Source organism: Sminthopsis crassicaudata, chromosome 2 (assembly GCF_048593235.1).
Source record: "Sminthopsis crassicaudata isolate SCR6 chromosome 2, ASM4859323v1, whole genome shotgun sequence".
NCBI lineage: Eukaryota > Metazoa > Chordata > Mammalia > Dasyuromorphia > Dasyuridae > Sminthopsis > Sminthopsis crassicaudata.
This window is the reverse complement of record NC_133618.1, coordinates 345,945,953-345,970,568: the sequence shown is the minus strand read 5'-3', so window position 1 is coordinate 345,970,568 and position 24,616 is coordinate 345,945,953. Positions and strand designations below refer to the sequence as shown.

General features: G+C 36.5%; 2 protein-coding genes across 4 annotated transcripts in view; both read right to left on the bottom strand.

Moving 5' to 3' along the window:
- Positions 1–24,616, bottom strand: part of SRP54 (signal recognition particle 54) — a 114,523-nt gene that overhangs the window by 24,192 nt on the left and 65,715 nt on the right. The window lies entirely within an intron of this gene.
- Positions 3,520–22,631, bottom strand: FAM177A1 (family with sequence similarity 177 member A1). Of its 3 annotated transcripts, none has more exons than XM_074290690.1 (4): positions 22,354–22,631; positions 17,290–17,469; positions 14,156–14,223; positions 3,520–4,909 (listed from the first exon to the last, which is right to left on the bottom strand). In XM_074290690.1, exons 1-3 carry the CDS (start codon positions 22,507–22,509, stop codon positions 14,161–14,163), a joined length of 399 nt encoding a protein of 132 aa, XP_074146791.1. In that variant the 5' UTR covers positions 22,510–22,631; the 3' UTR covers positions 3,520–4,909; positions 14,156–14,160. The 3 variants fall into 3 exon arrangements, with proteins under 3 accessions (XP_074146791.1, XP_074146792.1, XP_074146790.1); XM_074290691.1 differs by having other exon boundaries at positions 3,520–4,856; XM_074290689.1 differs by lacking the exons at positions 3,520–4,909; positions 14,156–14,223 and adding an exon at positions 13,448–13,838.

Genomic DNA, 24,616 nt, shown 5'->3' with positions numbered 1-24,616 from the left:
TAAAAAATATTATCACTCCACTAGAGGCTCAATGAGCTGAGAACTAACATACATAAACTTAAATTTTGCAAACTATTTAAAACATGTTCTCCAAAGAAAACTCTAGATATTTTAACATTTTATAACAATTCAAAGAATTTGCTGATTTTATAAATATCAGTACTTGAAAACAAAGTGGATGCTCATCAGTTGGAGAAAGGATAAATAAGTTATAGCATATGAATGTTATGGAATATTATTGTTCTATAAGAAATGATCAGGAGGGATTTCAGAAAGGCTAGGAGATACTTACATAAACTGAGGCTAAGTGAAGTGAGTAGAACCAAGAAATCATTATATATAGCAACAATAAGATTAGACGATGATCAATTCTGAGGAGCATGGCTCTTTTCAACAATAGGTGATTCAAGTCAATACTAATAGATTTGTGATGGAGAGAGCCATCTGCATCCAGAAAGAGAACTGTGGGGCCTGAATGTGGATCACATTATAGTATTTTTCATTTTTTATATTGTTGTTTGCTTGCTTTTTGTTTTCTTTCTCAGTTTTTTTTTTCCTTTTTGATCTGATTTTTCTTGTGCAGCATGATAATTGTGGAAATATGTATAGAAGAATTGCACATGATTAACATAATATTGGACTATTTGCCATCTAGGGAAGGGGAAAGGGAGGAAGAAAAAATATGGAACACAAGACTTTGCAAAGGTGAATGCTAAAAACTATCTCTGCATATATTTTGAAAATAAAAATCTATTACTTGAAAAATAAATAACAGTTCTTGTAAACTTCATATAAAGTATGGGAAAAAAGTAAAGGCAAATAAAATTGTCAAATTTCCACTAAAATTCTGATTATAAAAATTACAATTCATGTTTATTTATGTTATAAAGCAATTGAAAGCTGGTGAAGCATTCTCTTCACAACAATCCTACAAAGTGGGATCCCTTGAGAAGTTTGTTTTTGTTTTCTCTTCCTTGTTCATTTCATAAGCAAAAGAAATAGGATAGCAGAGACACATGCTTCTGGTCTAATAATTCACATCCTATCAGTGGGGCTGAAAAAAAATCAAAAGGTCTTCATTTGGGAAATAAAAAAAAATTTCTCAAATGGCGATTCTTAAAAAAATGCTCTCCCTTCAATAATTTATTACCCTCCTTCTGACCCTTAAGCATAGAAGGTTCCCCCCGCCCAAATTCTGCCCTGGATTCTTGTCTTTTTCTTTGTCAAATGCCTTACTAAAATCTAAATAAATTATATCAAATTAATCTGATATGATCATTTCTTTAAAAAGAAATATTTATGCCTTGACAAAAGGAAAACAATTACACAAAAAACAAGACAAAAATGGCTACAAATAGCAACATATGCAACATTTTATTCCCACAGTCACAATTCATCATTTAGAAAATATTTCTTCATCTGTTACTCAGGACCAAAACTGGTCACTGCTACTAATCTAAGTTTGGAAATTTTTTAGTATTGTTGTTCTATATATATAGTTAACCATATCACTTCCCAGCTAAATAAATTCTATGGGCTATTAATCTCTAAGATCAAAATAAATTCCTGTTCGGAATCAAAAGTTCTTTACAACTTGAGTTCATCTTCACTTTTCAGTCTTATTAATATATTATTCATCCTTATGCACTCTGCAATGGCCAGTCCCTGTCCTTATAATGTTTTTCCTGAGTCTCTCCATAAATTTTCATTAAGTCTTCTTAGTCTACTTCAAATCTTAAATTGAACATCACTTTCTTCAGGGAGAGGTTTTTCCTGATCCCTATAGCTGCTCATGTCATCTACCTCAAGGAGATATTAATATATATGTTTTGCACAAGCCTTTATGCCTATGGTTATTTCTTCTGTTTTCAAGGGCAGGGGTTATTTTGTTTTTGTCTTTGAATCCCTCAGCATCTAGCATAATGCTCATCAAGCATGGATGAGATCTTGCCTGGACTGACATCTTCCAAGACTATGGATCCAGAAGCAAGACTGAGACTAGCATCCAAATGGGATCATTAGAAACTGAAGCAAAATCCAGGAAACTGGTTAGAGATCCTAATTGAATTCCATTCTTTTCAAGGAGTTCACTACTTGAATAATGTTTTCTACCTTCTACCTTCTGTTCTAAGCAACTTTTTCATTTTATCCTTTTGCTTCATTTCTTTATATATTCATAAAAGTCCTTCTGGTCAAGTCAATTGTTTTGAAGCTCTCCTTGTATTTATGGAGTTTTACTAGCCTTTTCTAAACTGCTGTATTCTATAGTTGGAATTGTCTTCCTTTTACTCACCCCTTCAATCTCCATTCCTGAATTGGGACTGAATGGAACTGATTGGATTAAGAATTCTCAATAATGAGTCACATGATCCCTGTTGCCAGAGCTGGGACCCTTAGGAGGTCATATGATCTCTGGAGGGATTAACTTTGAACCCTGAACTTGCAGAAAGTAAAGTGACATTGGGCTTATATCCCAAAGAAATATTAAAGAGGGGAAAGGGACCTGTATGTGCCAAAATGTTTGTGGCAGCCCTTTTTGCTTGTGGCTAGAAACTGGAAAATGCGATTAGAGAATGGTTGGATAAATTATGGTACAGGAATGTTATGGAATATTATTGTTCTGTAAGAAATGACCAGCAGGATGAATACAGAGAAGCTTGGAGAGACTTACATGAACTGATGTTGAGTGAAATGAGCAGAACCAGGAGATCATTATACACTTCAACAACAATACCGTATGAGGATGTATTCTGATGGAAATGGATATCTTTGACAAAGAGAAGATCTAATTCATTTCCAATTGATCAGTGATGGACAGAATCAGCCACACCCAGAAAAGGAACACTGGGAAATGAGTATAAACTGCATTTTTGTCTTTCTTCCTAGATTCTTTTTTTTTTCTTTTTCTTTTTCCTGAGGCTGGGGTTAAGTGACTTGCCTAGGGTCACACAGCTAGGAAGTATTAAGTGTCTCAGACCAAATTTGAACTTGGGTCCTCCTGAATTCAAGGCTGGTGCTCTATCCACTGCGCCACCTAGCTGCCCCCATTCCCAAGTTCTTTTTACCTTCTGAATCCAATTCTTCCTGGGCAACAAGAAATTCGGTTCTGTACACATATATTGTATCTAGGATATACTATAACATATTTAACAGATGGGACTGCCTGCCATCTAGGGTGGAGGGAAGGAGGGGAAAATTCAAAGTGAGTACAAGGGATAATATTGTAAAAAAAAAAATTACCCATGCATATGTACTGTCAAAAAAAATTATAATTATAAAAATTAATTTAAAATTAACTTAAAAGCAAAAGATCTGAGCCTTCTTATTGAATAGACTGACTATCTTTGACCAATGATCACCAATATTGGCTGCCTTACACAGGTCACTTCACTTTTTTCTTTTTTTTTTAAAGTCCTAGACAAGGTGGAAGCTGGCCAGGTTCCAGGAGCACATGGTGGAGTTGGGATGGCTCCCAAGTGTCTAGGTCTCTCCCTGCAGGGATAAAATAAATGCTTTCTCTTTGTACCTGAAGATGTCTCTAATTAGTTAATTGGAAAAGGGGTCTTGCACTTGTCCCTCACAGTTTATGGAGGCTCCACTCAGGATGTGTGGCTTCCCAGAGAGATAGCTGGTTTTCTGATTCAAAGTAGGTACCAGGTTGGGTTCGCCAATCAGACTCTCAGCCTCCCTCTCTGTGAAAAATGGGCCTAAGCTAGGACAGACATTCAGATATAAACAGAAGGCATACCAAGTCTTCAAAGATGAAGCTTGGGTAAGAGAGAGCCAGGTAACTCAAGCATGCATTATCCATAGAGGCACTATCTGTTAATGTTCCCTTGAACTAACTATCCTTGTGGGCCCTGAGATCCTTGGGTGATCCAGATTAAAAGGTGAGGGCCAGGAAAAAGGGTTCTATTAAAGATACAGGATGGGGGGCCTCTATGATTGGCCAGGATGATTGGCACCTCCTTCTGACCTTGGTCTGCCAAACCCCTGGGGGGTATGGGGTGTGCATTTGCTGGAGCCCAGGGGATGAGATTGGATGCTCTGAGAGGGGGCACTTCAACTCAAATCTTCAGAGCAAAAGGGGGGGGGGGAAGTGCACTTGGATATTTCTGTTGTATATAGGAAAATGTAATTTCCATGTAATTTTTGTCTGTCTTTTTTTTTTAATATTTAATTATATTTTTTACTTACAAGACAGAAGCATGGATAATTTTTCAACACTGACAATTGCAAAACCCCTTCTTCCAATTTTCCCCTCTTTCCCAATGGCAGGCTGACCAATAGATGTTAAATATATTAAAGTATAAATTAAATACTATACACACACACACACACACACACACACACACACATATACACATGTCCATACAGTTATTTTGCTGTACAAAAAGAATCAGAGTTTGAAATAATGTACAATTAACCTGTGAAAGAAATCAAAACTTCCAGCGGACAAAAATAGAGGGATTTGGAAACCCCAAAAAGGAGGTGATCACACCTTCCCTGACTCCTCAAAAAAGGAGTGAAAACACCAAAAGAGAAGGTGATCAGACCATCCCTGACATCTCAGGAAGATGAAAACCAAAGGATAATGGGGAATCAAACCAGATTAGCAGATTTCTCACTTGAAACAGGTACACATAAATCCAACAACATGAAATCCTGTATCAGTCTTATGTCTCAGGGAATCCAATGATTCCTGAAGATTTTGAAGCTCTACAACAGTCTTATCAACAGTTCCTGCTGGTTTTAAGGTTCTATAAACAGTCTCATTATCAGCCATGGTCTTTCAGTGTCAGATGTTTCTTAGGTCTTCTCCTTTGTTCCAGGGTTTTTTCTCTTTTTCTGTCTCTCTGATGGATAAGGCAAATACAGCTTGTTGGCACCCATCTGATTCCTTCTCCATCTGTGGAGATAACAAGCAAACCCTTTCTCCAAAGCAGTAAACCTATCTAGTCCCTTCCACTCACCACTTTCTAGATTTCTCTTCATCACCTGGCAATTACATTGGAGCTGCTTGTACTGGATACTGCCTTCTGTTGAATTAAAAAGTCTGTATTCTTCCCAATTGTAATCTCCTTCTGCTACCTGATTGCTTTTTGGTGGATTGATCATGTAACCCCTTTCTCCCATCTGATTGCTTCTCTGCTGATTGATCATTATCACAGTCCTGAACTTCTAAAGACTCTCTGCGTATAACTTTGGCTACCATCACGCCCTATCTATTTTCTGTTTGAGTTCTTGGAGCTGTGTTAGGATTCTTACCAGGTGCTAAGTCATTGGAATTGATAGAAACAATAAGTATCTAATTTAGCACAGTACTTAACAGTTCTCTAGTTCACTAATGTACTTAGTTCTTATTAGAGTTCCACAAGATTCACACCTTTAAGAGAGTATATATAAGGAGGAGGCCACTAAAGGACAAGCTCACTCTTAGAGGCAGAGACAGATTCATTCCAACTTCCACCTTTGTGCTGGTTGGAGACATTTGGAGGAAGAAAGGCTGAAGTTGGCAGAGGCAAAGGACTAGAAGCAAGAGCTCTCAGAACCAAGGAGAAAGATAGGCCTCTAAGAAAGGTAACCGGGCCCAAGGAAGGAGACATTTCTTGGAAAGAGAAAATAAAGGATCTGGACTTTAACTCCTGGCTGCATTTGGGGTGATTACACTGGACTGAAACTAAGGCTGCTCTCAGAAGCCTCCCAAGAAACCTGCTCCCAGAGAAGATCATATTTTAGAAAAGACAACTATAGAGCTGGGCCCTGCCTCTCATTTCTCTTTCTGAGGCGTAGTGGAAGCCCTATTGCATTTTGAACATAGGGTTTTGGGTCTTCTCACTCTGTCTCTATGCCTACATTGAGCTTTCAGATGCTCTACTTTACTACATTGAAAGCAATGAGGGGTCTCTCTGAGAATCCCTTGTCAAGAGGGACCCTGTCTTCCCATGTTCTGCATCATAGCCTGGGTATAAAAAGCATTTGTGCCCACTGTATCATTTTATGATCTCCTCTAAAGGAGCATGCTTGTGTAGTCTTCTACCAATAATTCTTCTACCAACCTCATTAGCATTTTCCCTAGTGAGTTGTCTTATCATAATTGCTGTAGCTGCATCTCCACAGATAGTTAATTTGACAGCTATTTGCAGATGTCTCACAAAATCAGCAAAGGGTTCATTTGGACCTTATTCTAGTTTTGTAAAGACTTCCCACCCTCCATCTTTTCCTGGGAGGGAGCCCCATGCTTTCATAGCAGCAGAAGCAATTTGCTCATATGTTATCAAAGGGTAATTAATCTGTGCTAAAGCACAGATTAATTATGCTAAAGCATCTGCATATTGACCTTTACCTGTAAATTGATATTTACCTTTACCTGGTCAAAGGTGATTTATAACTCTAGTTTGCCTATTTCGTTGGCCTTGTATCCTACATAGTTCTCTGTACTCAGAAAGCCACAGGTTTTGTGCAGGTTCCAAACATGTCCTTACTATAGATTTCCAATCACTAGGGATTAAAATTTCATAAGCCAAATTCTCTAAAACCATCTTAACATAAGACAATGTAGTCCCATTGCAACCCTTTTTACAATCTTTGATAATTTCCAGATCAAAAGGAGTGTATTTTCTCCTTTGTTGACCTGAAGAATCAAATTCTTCAATCACAGGGTATGCTTCTATTGAATCAAACATATCCTGTCCTTTTTTAGCTTTTGTAATCTCGTCTTAGGGGGTGAACAAAGCTCCTTCATGGGTAGTGCTGATGGTATCACTGCCTCTCCCCCTCCTCATATTCCCTCCATCTATGAAGAATTGAGGGGGGTAGGTCAGGGATTGGGGAAGGCCCTAATGGCTCCTTCTGTGAAGCACCACATTCCTTGATTACATCAGAATTGTATTTAACTCCTTTCTCATCTAATTCTTCATGCTTTTCACCTAGTTTGTCAGTATCATCCCCCTCCTCTTCTTTCTTCTTTTTCCTTATTATAACACTTATGTAATTTACTAAAGCCAATTGTATTAAGTTATATGTATTAGAAGATTTCTTTAGAAATCGAATGCATACCATTATCACTGTAATATTCATTAATTGTTCTACTAATTTCTACTCTTCTGGATCTAATTCTTTTTCTTTGACAAGCAAAGGGATATGTACTGTACTGTTACTAAAAGTTCAATGATCTGTTCCAATTTACAATTAAATCTTGATTTATGGGTCTAACCATGTTCTCTATACATTTTCCTTGAAGTAGAAAAGGTGTAAAAGGCCTGGGTAATTTTTTACATTATCGCTTGCACTCATTCTGTTACGAATTTTCCCTTCCCTCCCTCCACCCTCTCCCCTAGATGGCAAGCACTCTTATACATGTAAATTATGTTATACTATATCCTAGATACAATATATATGTGCAGAACCGAACACTTCTCTTGTTGCACAGGGAGAATTGGATTTAGAAGGTAAAAAAAACATAGAAAGAAAAACAAAAATGCAAACAGTTTACACTCATTTCCCAGTGTTCCTTTTCTGGGTGTGGATGACTCTGTCCATCACTGATCAATTGGAACTGAATTAGATTTTCTCTTTGTCAAAGATCCACTTTCATCAGAATGCATCCTCATATAGTATTGTTGTTGAAGTGTATAATGATCTCCTGGTTCTGCTCATTTCACTCAGCATCAGTTGATGTAAGTCTCTCCAAGCCTCTCTGTATTCATTCTGCTGGTCATTTCTTACAGAACAATAATATTCCATAACATTCACATACCATAATTTACCCAATCATTCTCCAATTGATGGGCATCCATTACTTTTCCAGTTTCTAGCCACTAAAAAAGAACTGCCACAAACATTTTGGCACATCTACAGGTCCCTTTCCCATCTTTAGTATTTCTTTGGGATATAAGCCCAGTAGTAGCACTGCTGGATCAAACTTTTAGGGCATAATTCCAGATTGCTCTCCAGAAAGGTTGGATTCATTCACAATTCCACCAGCAATGCATCAATGTCCATCCCCTCCAACATTCATCATTATTTTTTTCCTAGCATCTTAGCCAATCTGACAGGTGTGTAGTGGTATCTCAGTTGTCTTAATTTGCATTTCTCTGATCAATAGTGATTTGGAACACTCTTTCATATGAGTGGAAATAGTTTCAATTTCATCATCTGAAAATTGTCTGTCCATATCCTTTGACCATTTATCAATTGGAGAATGGCTTGATTTCTTATAAATTAGAATCAATTCTATATATATTTTGGAAATGAGGCCTTTATCAGACCTTTACTTGTAAAAATGTTTTCCCAGTGTTGCTTCCCTTCTAAAATTTGTTTATACAAAGGCTTTTTAATTTGATGCAATCAAAACTTTCTATTTTGTGATCAATAATGATCTCTAGTTCTTCTCTGGTCACAAATTCCTTCCTCCTCCACAAGTCTGATAAGTAAACTATCATATGTTCCTCTAATGTATTTATGATTTCATTCTTTATGCCTAAATCATGGACCCATTTTGATCTTATATATAGTGGTAAGTGTGGGTCCATGCCTAATTTCTGCCATACTAATTTCCAATTTTCCCAGCAGTTTTTGTCAAATAGTGAATTCTTATCCCAAAAGTTGGGATCTCTAAGTTTGTCAAACACTAGATTGCTATAGTTATTGAGTATTTTCTATTGTGGATCTAACCTATTCCATTCATCAACTAATCCATTTCTTAGCCAATACCAAATGGTTTTGATAACTGCTGCTTTATAATAGAGTTTGAGAGTAGGGTCCAGCTAGGCCACCTTGATTAGATTTTTTTTTTCATTAATTCCCTTGAAATTCTTGACCTTTTGTTCTTCCATATGAATTTTGTTGTTATTTTTTTCTAGGTCATTAAAATAGTTTCTTGGGAGTCTGATTGGTATGGCACTAAATAAATAGATTAGTTTAGGGAGTATTATCATCTTTATTATATTTACTCGGCCTATCCAAGAGCACTTAATATTTTTCCGATTATTTAAATCTGACTTTGTTTGTTTGGCAAGTGTTTTGTAATTTTGCTCATATAATTCCTGACTTTTCTTTGGTAGATAGATTCCTAAATATTTTATGCTATCAACAGTTATTTTGAATGGAATTTCTCTTTGTATCTCTTGCTATTGGATTTTGATGGTGATGTATAAAAATGCTGAGGATTTATGTGGATTTATTTTGTATCCTGCAACTTTGCTAAAGTTATGAATTATTTCTAATAGTTTTTAGTAGAATCTCTAGGGTTCTCTAAGTATACCATCATATCATCTGCAAAGAGTGATAGTTTGGTTTCCTCATTACCTACTCTAATTCCTTTAATTTCTTCCTCGACTCTTATTGCAGAGGCTAGCATTTCTAATACAATATTGAATAGTAATGCCGATAGTGGGCAACCTTGTTTCCCTCCTGATCTTACTGGGAAAGGTTCCACTTTTTTCCCCATTCCATATGATGCCTACTGATGGTTTTAAATATATGTTCCTAACTATTTTAAGGAAAAGTCCATTTATTTCCATCCTCTCAAGTGTTTTTATTAGGAATGGATGTTGGATTCTGTCAAATGCTTTTTCCTGCATCTATGAGATGATCATATGGCTTTTTGTTTTCCTAATATTGAACCAGCCCTGCATTCCTGGTATAAATCTTACTTGGTCACAGTGTATTATCCTGGGGATGATTTTCTGTAATCTTTTTGCTAATATTTTATTTAAGATTTTAGCATCAATATTTATTAGGGAGATTTGGTCTATAATTTTCTTTTTCTGTTTTCAACCTACCTGGTTTAGGTATCAGTACCATGTCTGTGTCATAAAAGGAATTTGGTAGGACTCCTTCAATACCTATTTTTTCAAATAGTTTATAAATAACATTGGAGTTAATTGTTTTTTAAATGCTTGGTAGAATTCACATGTAAGTCCATCTGGTCCTGGGGATTTTTTCTTAGGGAGTTGGTATTAACCAATAGCTTGTTCTATTTCTTTTTCTAAAATGGGATTGTTTAGACCAGTGTTCTAAACTTTTCAAATAGGGAGCCAGTTCACTGTTGGAGGGCCGGACTATAGTAAAAACAAAAACTCACACTCTGTCTCCGCTTCTCAGTCCATTTGCCATACCTCGGCGGGCCACATAAACGTCCTTAGTGGGCTGCATCTGGCCTGTGAGACGTAGTTTGAGAACCCCTGGTTTAGACTAGAACAGAGTTTAGAACAGGGGTTCTTCCTCTGTTAATTTGGGCAAGCTATATTTTTTAAAGTATTCTTCCATTTTATTTATCGAATTTATTGGCATAAAGTTGGGAAAAGTAACTCTTAATTATTGCTCTAATTTCCTCTTCATTAGTGGCAAGTTCTCCCTTTTCATTTTTAAGACTAACAATTTGATTTTCCTCTTTCCTTTTTTTAAATCAGATTTACTAAAGGTTTGTCTATTTTGTTGGTTTTTTCATAGAACCAACTCTAGTTTTATTGATTAATTCAATAGTTTTTTTACTTTCAATTTTATTGATCTCTCCTTTTATTTTTAGAATTTCAAGTTTAGTGTTTGATTGGGGGTTTTTAATTTGTTCTTTTTCTAGCATTTTTAGTTGCAAGCCCAATTCATTAATCTTTTCTTCTCTTTTTTATGCAAGTAGTCCTCTAGAGATATGAAATTTCCCCTTATTTACCACTTTGGCTGCATCCCATACATTTTGGTATGGCGTCTCATTATTGCAATTTTCTTAGATGAATTTATGTCTATGATTTGCTGTTTCACCCAATCATTCTTTAGAATGAGATTATTTAGTTTCCAATTAGTTTTTGGTCCATTTTCTCCCGGCTTTTTATTAAATGTAATTTTCATTGCAGTGGTCTGAAAAGGATGATTTTACTATTTCTGCCTTATTGCATTTGAGTTTGAAGTTCTTATGTCCTAATATATGATCAATTTTTGTATAGATTCCATGAACTGCTGAGAAGAAAGTGTACTCCCTTCTGTCTCCATTTAGTTTTCTCCAAAGATCTATCATATCTAATTTTTCTAGTATTTTATTTACCTCTTTGACTCCTTTCTTATTTATTTTGTGATTTGATTTATCTAATTCTGAGAGTACAAAGTTTAGATCTCCCACTATTATAGTTTTGCTGTCTATTTCTTCTTCAGTTCTCTTAATTTCTCTTTTAAGAATTTAAAGGCTACACCACTTGATACATATATGTTTAATATTGATATTGCTTCATTATCTATGTTATCCTTTAGCAAGATATAGTGTCCTTCCTTATCTCTTTTAATTAGATCAATTTTTGCTTTTGCTTGATCTGAGATCAGAATGGCTACCCCTGCTTTTTTTACTTCACCTGAAGCATAGTAGAGTTTGCTCCAACCTTTTACCTTTACTCTGTAAGTATCACCCTGCTTCAGGTATGTTTCCTGCAAACAACATAGTATAGGATTCTTGCTTTTAATCCAGTCTCCTAAATGCTTCCTCTTTATGGGGGAGTTTACCCCATTCACATTTATAGTTAAAATTACTAATTCTATACTACTTGCCATCTTGTTAACTCCTGCTTATGCGTTTCTCCTTTCCTTCCCCCTTATCCCTCTCCCCAGTATTAAACATACGAGCACCACTTGCTTCTCACAGCCCTCCCTTTTTAGTATCCCTCCCCCCACCTTATCCCTTTTCCTCAAAATTTCTGTATTGCCTTCAGTTTAGCTTACTCCTTCCCTTTTCACTTTCCCCCTCCCACTTTTCAATGAAGTTTCACCATAAATAAAATATTTCTAATATTTTTCTCTTTAAGCCAATTCTGATGGCAGTATAATACACACTATGTTCATGCCCCTCCATTCTTTCTCTCAGATATTATAGGTTTCCTTTGCCTCTTCATGAGATGTAGTACCCCCACTTTACCCTTTTCTGAGTACAATTTCCTTTCCACCTCTAGTTTCTAGAACAATGTATACAAATATAGTTCCCAAGATTTCTTTTTACCTTTTTAGGCTTCTCTTGATTTCTATATTTGGAGAGCAAACTTTTTGTTTAAATCTGGTTTTTTCATCAAGAATAGATAGAATTCATTTATTTCGTTGAATGTCCATCTTCTTCCCTAGAAAAAGATGCTCATTTGTGCTGGGTAAGTTATTTTTGGCTGCATACCAATTTCCTTAGCCTTTTGGAATATCATATTCCATGCCCTGTGATCGTTTAATGTGGATGCTGCTAGATCATGAGTAATCCTTATTGTGGCTCCTCCATATTTGAAATGATTTTTTTCTAGCAGCTTGAAGTATTTTTTCCTTCATCTGATGGTTCTGGAATTTGACCATTATATTTCTCCTTGAATCAATTCTTGTTCAATTCTGATTTTCAATTAAGTATTTTTAACTCACTTTTAAAATATCTTTTTCTAATTGTTCAATTGAGTTTTTAAGTGAGTTGTTTTTATTTTTTAGAGAGCGACTTTCTTTTTCCAACTCACTAATTCTGCTTTTCAAGGATTTGATTTCTTTATCCACTCTATCTTTAAATGAGTGGGATGATTTATCCAGACTTTCTTGCTAAGCTTCCCTTTCCTTTTCCCATTTTTCTTCTAGCTCTCTTGTGAGAGCCTTTTTAATTTCTTCCATGAGAGTCTTGTGCGCTGAGGACCAGATGATATCCCCCTTTGGGGATTCATCTGGAAATAGTCTGTTTTTAGTCTCCTCAGGGTTTAAAGTGTGCTCTCTATCCACATAGAAGCTACCAATAGTTAGAGTGCACTTTAATTTTTTGCTCATTTTGTTAAAGAAGAGTCAAAGAAAACAAACTAACAAGGAAAACAAATGGTCTGCTTTTTTTGGCGAGGCTGGATGGTATTATTACCAAGTTTCCTCTATAGACTGTAGGGGGCAGAAGTGAGGCACTAGCATGACAGCAATGACTGCACTGAATGTGCCCTATGAGAGCATGCTGAGTCACTCCAATGGGTGTGGCCAGGTCCAGAGACCCTAGCTTTTCAGTCTTCACCCCATGTGTTTTTAGCTTCTCTGCTTATCTACTGGCTTGCTGCCAAGGCAAAGTAGCCAATACTGTGTTAAAGCTCTCTCCACAGAAACAGCTGAGCTTACACCCCTCTCCCCTTAGATCTGTTTCAGCTGCCTATAGTACTCTGCTGTGCTGCAGTTGCCTGCCTTCAGTTTGTGCCCAATCTAAAACCATCCCCACCCATGAGCAAAAACAGACCTTTTCTGGCGACTTTCGAAGATATCTTCTCTTGGTAATTATATGTGGGTTTTTTTCAGTCAAGCACTAATTCCAAGGCTTATCAGGAGAGAAAACGTGGAGCTTAAGCAGATGTGTACATCCTGTCTGCCATCTTGGCTGGAAGTCCTCCCAAAGGTCGAAAAGGCTCCTTTGTCCATTTCTGTCCCATTTCTGCTGAAACACTACTTTAGCCCTTAAAGTTTCCTTCTTGTCTGTTTTTGTACTCGCCCCAATTTCTGGATCACAGATGTAGGTCCTTAGCCCTACACTAGGCGCCAAAAATGTAGTGTTCTTATTGGTTTTCTGAAGGTCTGGGACAGCCTTCGTTTCAGCCAAGTAATCACCACAGGAACAGCGAGGTGTTAAAGTCCAAATCCTTTATTATCTCCATCACAATCTTGTGTCCTTTCCTGGGGCCCAGGCTAGCTTTCTTAGAGGCCTTCCAGAGTCTTGATTTCAGTGGAGAAGCTAGGGAGGAGAACCCTGCCACCAAGGTGGTGTGAGATGGGATGAATGAATCTGGCTCTCCTTGGCTCCAAGAACTTGAGCTCCTGCCTCCAGTCCTCTTGTCCTTTCTGGCTCTGTGTCCCAGTTTATATGCTCTACACTGAGTATAAACCAGTCATTATATCACTAGGAAACCATTATTTGTTGTAAGATTAAATTAATTATACTGAACTTAGAGAACTATTAATCACCATGCTAAACTACATAACCATTGTCTTACCAATTCTACTGACTTAACATCTTGTAAGAATCCTCGTTTCAGAGTTCTGGCCCATAACAATATTATATCCTTCCTTATACAATGCTACTTTGTTTTCTTTTTGTTCCTCCAGTACCTATATTGATTTGCTAAATCAGTAAAAAGTAGTGTAGGATATCACTACAAAATAATTTTTGCCCTTGGCCCCATTTTCCTACCTCCTTCAAGACCCTGAGCCATCCATCATCCCTTTTCTTTCTTCCAGCTTCAATCTCTCCTCCTCTACCTACAAATTGAAATAAATTCAACAAACATTTATTAAGAGCCAGGCAAGGCACTATGCTAGGGACTACAGATAAAAAAAAAAGATAAAATAAAACTGTGTTTGCCCTTAACTTAAAACCTTTCAGAGGTTACAAATATATTTCATTCTTCACGTCTTTAAAAAAAAAAATTTGGAACCACCTTTTCTCAAAAGATTCTGTAGAACTCTGCTCTCCTTCTTTGCTAAAAAAAAAAAATGTTCTATACAAAAATGACTTCACCTTATTCATTTCTTTAACAAATAGGCTATCATCAAGAAAAGACTGTCTTATCTAAACTTTTTATCTCCTTCAGTGGCTAACATTATACATAAGAGACACAGTAATTGCTTGTTGTGTATTGTACTGCAATTAGCTTCTTTCATAACCAACAAGAAGCCAGACATTCTACATGATTGCCATATACAATGGTGTTTTCCTGTTTGACTTCTCTAAAGACTTTGGAACTTGGGATTAATCATACCCTCTCCTTCCTCATGGTCTATGCCCTTCCTCTGATTCTCACATCTCTACACCTAGCTTTTTCTTTCAGTTTCTCAAATGTAGGCATTCCATTAAATATTAGTTCTTTACTCTTTTCTTTCTCTTCATAGTCTTACATAATTCAAATGATCACCTGAACTCAAAACAGCTTCCAAATATCTATCTCCATCCAATACGTCTCTCAAATGTCATTTACAAATGCCCAATATCCCATCTCAAAACTGACATGCCTAAAATATTTTCTCTTTAAAACCTAATGTGTTCCTACCTTATTTCTATTAACTTCAAAACCATTTTTCCATCACTAAAGCTCTTCCTCTCTTTCTTTCATCCTCACGTTACTAAATGCTATTGGCTCTACTTAAAAACAGCTTAGGTAAATTCAGAACTATGTTTCATAATTAAACAGCCTACCTAGATGAAGATGCAAGGCACTCTAAGGGAACACAAGGAAGGCAAGTCATACTTCTACCACCACCCTACCACACTTCCTTCAGATTCCATGGAGATAACTCAGAACCTTGAACCCAATGGCCTTAGGAACAGCAGTCCCTCTCAGACCAGAACTGGTCTGTCTGTCCTGTCTGGCAACATCTGTGGAAGCACTCACAGTGAAGATACCACCAAGTAACTGGTTCTGCTGGTGCTTTTGCTATCACTATTAATGAAGAAAGTTCTTGTCCTCAAAGGTTTTGCCATTGTCAAATGGTTAAACATTAGAAACTGATAAGATTTTATCAGTGGAAATGACATTTTAAAAGATGTACTTTCAGATTCTCTGCACTTCAATTTAAGAACCAGGAAAATTCTCCACTTGATTTGAAACATGAACCTTCTATATGTGTTGTCTCCCTATTAGAAATGAGTTTTCTCATTCATTAAATGCATTCAAAATTATAATAAGAAAACAAGTATTCCTAACTCAAGAAGAAAAATTACAAAAATTTCCAATAGTTTGAAACATCCATAATTTTTGATTAGGTGAATCCTAGAGATACATTATTAAAACTAGTTTGTTGTATAGCTTACTATATAGAAAAGTCTAATTTGTCTAAAATCGACTCTGGAATTGGAATTGAAGATCTTTAATGTTTCCCTACCCAAACTACAGTGGACCTGTAAAATAGTGAAAATCTCTATTTTTGAGTGCTCTGCCCTCTATAGTCACATCAGAGGTCACCTCAAAAGGTAGAAGGAGAGCTCTGTTTTTAAGTACTAAGAATGTTTGAAAGTAAAGGTAAAAATGTGCCACAGATGACAGCTGGTCCATATACTAACTACAATTTTATTGTTTGGAAACAGCATGATATAAGTGAAGGTATGCTGGATTTGAAGTCAAATGCCTTTTGCCATCTAGCAGACCTCGGACAAGTCATGTGAACTCTAGACACATGGATTCTTCAGGGCCCTAATTTTCTCATCTAAAACTAGATGGCCTTTGGGGATTCTTGCAGCTTTCAATCTATAATTCAAATGATCTTAAGGGGCCAATTAACTGTAATAAATTCAGCAATTAATGAAAATAAATTAATCTTAATTTATCTTGTTAACAGATTCTCTTTTCATATTAATTACTCCTTCAGCTCATTTGGAAAAGGCTGAGAAAAGTTTTAGATTCTTACAGTGCACAAAAGTAGAACACAGAATGTTCAGGCTGATTTATCCCTATATAAAGAGGTTATAGCTGAGGTGGTACAGTAGATATAATTGTGGGCCTGGAGTCAAGAAGATCAGCTTCAGACACTATTTGCCACAACTTCCTTAAATGTAACTTGGGGAAAATAATAGCACCCATCTCCCAACATTGTTGTGAGAATCAAAGAAAATATCTGTAAAATGCTTAGCACAGTGGCTAGCACACAGCATTTACTCTATAAGTAAATTATTTATTCATCATTACTATTAACTATTCCCTATTGTTACATACATACTTGCAGAAAGACAAAAGGACTATAAGGCCTATTATCTCACTTCCAAAAATATGTACAAACCAAAGAATAGTTTGACATACTTATTAATAATTACTTATTAATATTACTTATTAACAAAGAGTTTCATATAATCACTAGTTATTTGATTTTCCAATAAGACACTTGAAGAATTATTTGATATTAATTGTGATATTAATATTGATTAATGTGATATTAATATTGCTGTATATAAAGTTTCCATATAATGTAAAGCATATCAATCTCTCAAGACAACATTAATAACTGCTTATATTCACTTTCTTATTTGAGTCTCCCAACAATTTTAAGAACTAAATTAGAAAGATGATCACTAGAAAGTGATCCTCACTATTTTTCAAAGAAGGAAACTAAGGCTCTAAGAGTTTACACTATTTTGCTCATAATTTTATAGTTATGAAATGTCACAGCAGACACTCCAAGCACAACAATTTACTGAGCTATACTCTTCTTTCAAAATTATATATACACACACCTAACAGTCATGAATATTTACCAAAAAAACATGAGATAGACACTTTTATGACATTTATTTGAGTAAATGAAAGATAATAAAAAAAGAGTAAGTAACAAACCTACCGGATCAATAGTAGATAAAAGATCTCTTTGCTCTTTACCATCATTTTCATCTTCATCAGTACTATATTCTTCCATGGTTTCACCACTGACAAAGTGAATGATCCGTCTTGGAATTTTCTTTTTTTTCCCTATGACACCTAGCTCTACATTTTCAAAGTTTCCATCACAATTCATTTGTATCTGTAACAAACAAAAAAAGATAATAGTATGTGAGGGGTTTTCCTTCCAATGTTTGTAATTAAGAATTCTGTCCAAAGAAATTAAGAACCAAGCCCTCAATTTACCTCTGTGGACCAGTTTCCTCCTCTATAAAATGATGGGATTGAACTAGATGACCCACAAGAAAAGACAGTTTGAGCTCTAAATCTACATTCCCATTATCATATCAGAGAGTGAAAAGTAGAAAGGTAATTAGTATGAGGGCCAGCACTGGACAAGGAAATGAGAGTCTTCTCACTCAGAGTCGAGCTTCTCCCACTCTACCATTTCTTTCTTGATAATATGAGAAAGACAAAAAAAGACAAGCAAAAACCAGAAACTAACTTATTTCAAATGATGATGTAATTTTGATTTTTTTTTTTTTTTAGGATTAGGAATAAATAGAATTTTAAAAATAAGCTAAAAGACAATAAAGGGAAAAATATGAATCTGAGGTCCTAATCATCATGCATATTTTTTTAAAAGTACTATAAATCTTAGTTCTTAAGCTACAAAGTGAAATATATTAAGGGAATTCAATAAAGGAAATCTTTTTCAAATGTAGAGAATTAAAGAGAATGAAGATTGAGAAAAGGCTATTGAGGATTTAGAAATTAAAAGAGATTGCTGATAAAACAAAATCACTAGACTGCTAGAAAACAAAATTATGTTGTTGGACTGAGATAATTTTGGAATCTTTCTAAGGTCAAAGGTACCACTACCTTTAAGTACTCCTAACTTGTTACCCTGATTTCCAAACTTTAACATCTACATTCTTATTCGTCCCTCTTTATCTGTTGAATTGACAAATCTCATAAATTTTACCTCTACAACACCGGTAAACAACTAGCCCTCTATTTAAGAACCTCACTAACTCTTGCCTACATAATTGCAATAGCCTGCAAGATTGGTCTTCCAGTCACTATTCTCCAGACAGTTATCAGGGGAATATTATCAAGGCACAGGTTTAATCACTAAGCTCCCTCAGGAAGCTTCAGTGATTTTTTTTACTGCCTCTAGAATAAAATTTTAATACTTCAAATTGGCATTTGAAGCCTTCTAAAATCTGGCTCCAATTGCTTGCCAGAGATATTTCACATTACTCTCCCTTATACTTTTTCATTACTAAAATTTCTATTGCTGTCAAGGGTACTCTCACCTTCTCAATCACCAGGCTTACAACCAAAGTGCCATCTTGAATTCCTTCCTTCCTCTCTTTCTCACATATAATGTGTTCTAAATATAGGTGATTCTACTTTTGCATTATCTGTCCTTTGAAGTTGCAATCACTCTGACACAGACCATCGTCACACATACCTGGCTGGTCAATTTTCCTCAAGTTTCTCCCATCAAATCTATCTTCCATTTAGTTGTCAAATTACTTTTCCTAAACTAAAGGCTGGAACATGTTTCCTCCTACTCATTAAGCTCTAGTGACCCTCTATCATCTATTACGATCAAAGGAAGTATGGCATTCAAATCTCCAGAGTTTAAAATCTAAGACCCTCAACTAAGGTCAGAGTTTAAAATCTAAGACCCTCAGCTAACTGCTGTTCAGTGGTGGGAGGGATATTTGCAAACCTGTCCCAAAATAAATTATGGAATATGAATGTTATGGAATATTATTGTTCTGTGAGAAATGACCAGCAGGATGAATACAGAGAGGCTTGGAGAGACTTACATGAACTGATGCTGAGTGAAATGAGCAGAATTAGGAGATCATTATACACTTCAACAATGATACTGTATGAGGATGTATTCTGATGGAAGTGGATGTCTTCAACATAGAGAAGATTTAACTCAGATCCAATTGATCAATGATGGACAGAATCAACTACACCCAGAGAAGGATCACTGGGAAATGAGTGTAAACTATTTGCATTTTTGTTTTTCTTCCCAGGTTATTTTTACCTTCTGAATCCAAGAACAACAAAAAATTCGGTTCTGCACACATATATTGTATCTAGGATATACTATAAGATATTTAATATGTATGGGAATGCCTGCCATCTAGGGGAGGGGGTGGAGGGAAGGAGAGGAAAATTCGGAACAGAAGTGAGTACAAGGGATAATGTTGTAAAAAAAAAAATTACCTATGCATATGTACTGTCAAAAAAAAAAAAAAGTTATAATTATAAAATTAATAAAATTTAAAAAAAAACAGAGAAAAAACACTGGGAAATAAGTATGAATCACATTTCCACTCTTTCTGTTGCTATTTGCTTGCATTTTTGGTTTTTTTCTTTTCAGGTTATTTTTACTTTCTTTTTAAATCTGATCTTTCCTGGGCAACAAAATAACTGTATAAATATGTATACATATTTTGTATTTAACATATGCTTTAACATATTTAGGGCCAATAATGGAACTCTATCTTTCCAGAAATCAGCAGGAGTCAGGATCACTAAATGTCTTTATTCTAGATCTTTACCATCACCTCCAACGCCAGGTCAGGAGTGCAAGTGAGCGTGAGTTCCACCACCCAAGTTTCTCTTCCTCCTCCCACACAAGTCACTTCCCCCTCTTTGTCCCACCAATCAAGTCAGCACAGAACAGCTGGGGAGGGTCAACCTTCAAACAAGTTAATAGGGAACCGTCCAATTGGCAATTAGTCTCACGTGCTTCATTATCCAAGAGCATTGCTCAGTTCTAGCCCTTTATATCTCCCTCTTTCTTTTGTTTTAGACCACAGGAGGTAGCGCCATCCCTGACTTTTCAGGGAGATGAGAACCCCAAAAAGGAGGTGATCATGCCCCCCCCCCACTTCTCAGGAGGGGAGATGAAAGCACTAAAAAGGAGATAATCACGCCCTCCCTGACATCTCAGGAAGGGAGATGAGAAGCACCAAAGAGAAGTGGGGATTTGCTAGCGGGTTTCTGGATTGAAGGGCCTTATTAGAGACAAGTATGCACAAACCCATCAACATGGGAGTTATTACACAAGCACATAGCAATAACGCAGAGGCTATTAGTGGTGACTCTCCCCACAGTCAGTGCAGACTCCATGTGGTGTAACAAACAGGAATTGTACATGCAAGTAGTGATATAACAGACAATATAAATCAACATGGTATTGTAAGAGATTTCCAGAAGTCCTAGAAGGAGGGTATGTAAACACCAGACACACATACCCCTTCTTCAGCAACCAAGAGATAGTCCAAAACCAATCTATTGTCCATTGCTTCACTGTTAGGGAATCCAATGATCCCCACAAGTTTTTGAAATCCCACATCAGTCTTTTTATATGTTAGGGAATCCAATGATCCCCACAAGTTTTTGAAGTCCAGCAACAGTCTTATGATGCCTCAGAGAATCCAATGATTCCTGAGGATTTTCAAGTCCAACAGTTTTTGATGTCCATGGGTCAAACGCCATCACTGCCAGGTTCTTTCAGTGGTGGGCACAGTCAGCAACGGAACCACCCGCTGTTTCTTGGGCCTTATGTTAAAGTATATGTTAAATACAACATATGTATACATATTTATGAGACTATCTGCCATCTAGGGGTGGAGGGGTGGGGGGAAGGAGGGAAAAAGTTGGAACAGAAGATTTTGCAAGAGTCAATGTTGGGGGGCAGCTAGGTGGCGCAGCGGATAGAGCACCAGCCTTGAATTCAGGAGGACCGAGTTCAAATCTGCTCTCAGACACTTAACACTTCCTAGCTGTGTGACCCTGGGCAAGTCACTTAACCCCAGCCTCAGAGAAAAAAAAAAAAAAAACTATCCCAAAATTGCTTGCTCAATGGGAAGGATTCCACAGACCAAAATGCTGACTACTCCATTCTGAGCCACAGAGGAACTTATGCTCTCCCACTCTTATTCATATTTACTATTCCTGGTGTAATTTTGTCTGTAAGCTCTACCTTAAACAAATCTAACTTTAACCAAAGAGAATGGCCATTGTGAATTCTTCACATGACCTCTTCAACATCAAATTGATCTTTAAATCACATCACTATTACAAAAATTATCCTTTATAAAAATAGTATGTTTTGCAAAATGTTATTTAAAATAACTGAATAACTGAATTTGTTTAAAAACCTTTCCAGAAACTCAATTTGTGCAATGCAATGTAATGCAAACATGTTCAGTTTATTATGGTGATAATTCAAAGCAGAGACACTCTCACTAAAAGGAGAAAAATAAGCAGGTTCAATTTAATAATTCCTATTTCAAAAATGTTTCTTCCCTCTATAAAAGTATGCATAAGTGTTTTTTTTAAATGCTTTCTAAAATAACTTCTCAAAATTTGAAGAAGTGGCTTTCTGAAAGTTAGTTATATGGTTTGAATTATTCCTCAGAATAATTCCTCAGAATTCAGGCAAAGATCCCTACAAAATCATTAGTCCGAATTAGCAGTGACGATACCCCAGAGGAAAAAACTCAAATCCTCCTCTCTCCCCCCAGAAATAGAAATGTAACCACCACCAGACCATTACCCATCAACAGGATTAGTCATAATTAGTTGTTGGAGGAGGAAAAAATGACCTATGGTCAGAGGTCATTGGAAGCCGGATTTCGAGCCCAGCGTTCTATCCACAATGACACATGGTCACTGTGATCATTTATGTCTTTTGACTAAGACATAATTAAATACAATTTACATGAAATTTGTAGTTTTAGAAAAACAACAAAACCCCACAAAAGAAAAGCTGGCAGCGCGGTTCTGAAAGCCATCTTCCTTAGTTATTTTCGGGAAATGAATGCGAGTGCTTCTCACAGAAAATGGATAGCAGATTCCTTAACTGGGAGGGGTAGGAAGGATAATTTAATCCTAGTACAATTCTCTCAACCAATTCCCTCAAACAAACGTCCCAGGTGGCACCACTGAGTGAAAGGCCCACCCGCCACCAGCATGCCCCACCTACTTGTCCCGCCGGCTCCTTGAGTCGCGCCACGGCGGTCGCCGCTCCCAAGTCTTCTCTCCTTGAGGAATCTTTGTTCATGGCGAGACTCGGGACGGTGACAGCGGAGCTCCTGGCGTTGCTGAAATAAACTGTAATTGCCGATAAATCCGCATCCATCCCCCGCCTCCCGGAGGCTTTAGTACAGAGTCCACCGCAGCATCTGGCAGCAGAAATAACCACCAAGAGCAAAAGCCCCTCGGGCCCTCGCGGGCGTGGTCATGGGCGTGAGCTCAAGAGGAAGGGAGAGAGCGAAAACGGAAGCCACTCTTCTGGCATTACCTGAGGCCTCACTTGACGCCCCGCCTGTTCCGGTGCGCGAGGTGGGGCATTTTGAGGCAACCATTTTATAACTCTTTGTAGTTTAGAAAGTGTTATGGTTTGTGTTTTTAATATGAATGCTGCGGACATTCCCCCAAAGCTTTCGAGATTCCTTTTGGCAGAGTAAAAAGTGAATGACTTTTTTTCTCTCTCAGGAAAATCAAGTTACATTTAACTGTATGACATGACTTTTTATTATTTTTAAATGCGGCTACTGTTTCCCATTTTCCCAAATTAACAACACATAGAATAAAAGGAAATTCTCTCGTAAACTTTACGATAATTCCCAACAGTTTTTCGGTAATGCAAAAGGTGGCGGCTATTTCAAAGTCTATCTTTTTTTTCATTCTTCTTTGCTCAAATTTTTTTCCTTTGTCATACTTTCCTGTTAAGTGTTTATGACCATTTAATGATTAATTTTAATTTTAATAAGTCATAAGATTAATTAGATGGAAAATGTTTTTAAAATATATGTATCCTATAGGGTATAGCTTCTAGAGGAAATACAGCAGTAATCTTAAAATTCTCTGACCTAGAGTGCTTCTGATCTAACAATGTCAATGATTTTAAAGTCTTCTGGCCTTAGAATAATCCTACAAACATTGCTAACTGTCAGATAATCTGGAGAATGATACAGAAGTTCCTGAGACAGTAATGAATAGGCCACCCTTCAAACTTACCTGTAAGCTCCTTGTCCTAGAAATCTATCTTCCTGCTCTTTGTTCTTTGCTAAATTCTTTTGGCACTTAGCCTGCTTTGGGGTTGCAATTACAATAAACTTTGCCCCTTGACTTGCATATGGGTTTAAGTCTGTAAATTCTTTTTGAGACACCTTGCAGTCTGTGAGCCCTTTTGGGTTATCTTCTGAACCTCAACATATCTAAATAGCAAATTTAAAGGGAACTAGATGGGAGAGACAAAGCAGAGGGAAAAAAAACCTATAAATATCCAAAAGTATCAAAGCAAAAAAAATTTTTTAAATCAGCATAGAGGCTACAATAGAATATAAAAATACATAGAAAAATTAATGTAGATTTGTTTATTATAAGGAAAATATAAAATGATGGATTATATGAATAACAAAATAATTAAAGATCTCATGAAAATAGATTTTTTAAAAACTCTGGACAAAATACAAGTCACTTGTTAAAATAACCCTAATAATGAGGTTCTGAATGGTGTGTTGGGTAGAGAGAAACTAAATAACTGATACCTGAGGCAAGCAGAGGGAAGTCACTGATAGATAAATTTAATTCTATCGTCCCACCCTCTAGGCAGATGTGTGAGTCTGAAATCCAAGTTATGTCAAATCACTCAGACAGAACTTCTGTAGAGGTCTTACAGTAGTCTTACTTTGCCATGCCCTGTCAGAAATCTCAGTCATGTCCCTGAGGTGAAATATTCCCTATAAAATATATCTATGGGCCATCCCATGGCTGCTGCCTTCCTTTTGAGTCAGCCTGATAACATTCGACCTTGTGGTATCTCTCCGTTTCCTCTTCCCCCATGTCATGTGGTCTCTCCTAACTCCAATATGCTTCCTAACTCTTTTAGGATACTAAGTTCCTTTCAGGATTTAGCCTGCCAACTAAGGGCACAGCCCAATCTCATGGTGAAGGTGGTACAGTTCTAAGGGAAATATAGTAGAAATCCTAAAGTGAATGCTATTGTTCTAACAATCTGTCAATAATTCTAAAATCTTCTGGCTTTAGGATTGTCCTATAAACATGACTGTCAGATAGATAATCTGTTGATCAATAATAACCAACTTCCTGAGACAATACTGAATAAACCACTCCCTCAAACCTACTTGTATGTCAAAAAATAAAATGAAGTTCTAGTCTCTTTAATTTTGTCCTATAAATTTATCTTTGTTAAAATCTTTTGGAACAGCCCACTTCAATTG

Coding starts and splice junctions, on each gene's coding strand:
- FAM177A1 (XM_074290689.1), bottom strand. CDS start 22,509: ATGGATGCGGATTTATCGGCAATTACAGTTTATTTCAGCAACGCCAGG. Junction 17,470..22,353: donor TCAAGGAGCCGGCGGGACAA/GTAGGTGGGGCA, acceptor TGTTTGTTACAG/ATACAAATGAATTGTGATGG. Junction 13,839..17,289: donor TTTTATCTACTATTGATCCG/GTAGGTTTGTTA, acceptor GTTTATACTCAG/TGTAGAGCATATAAACTGGG.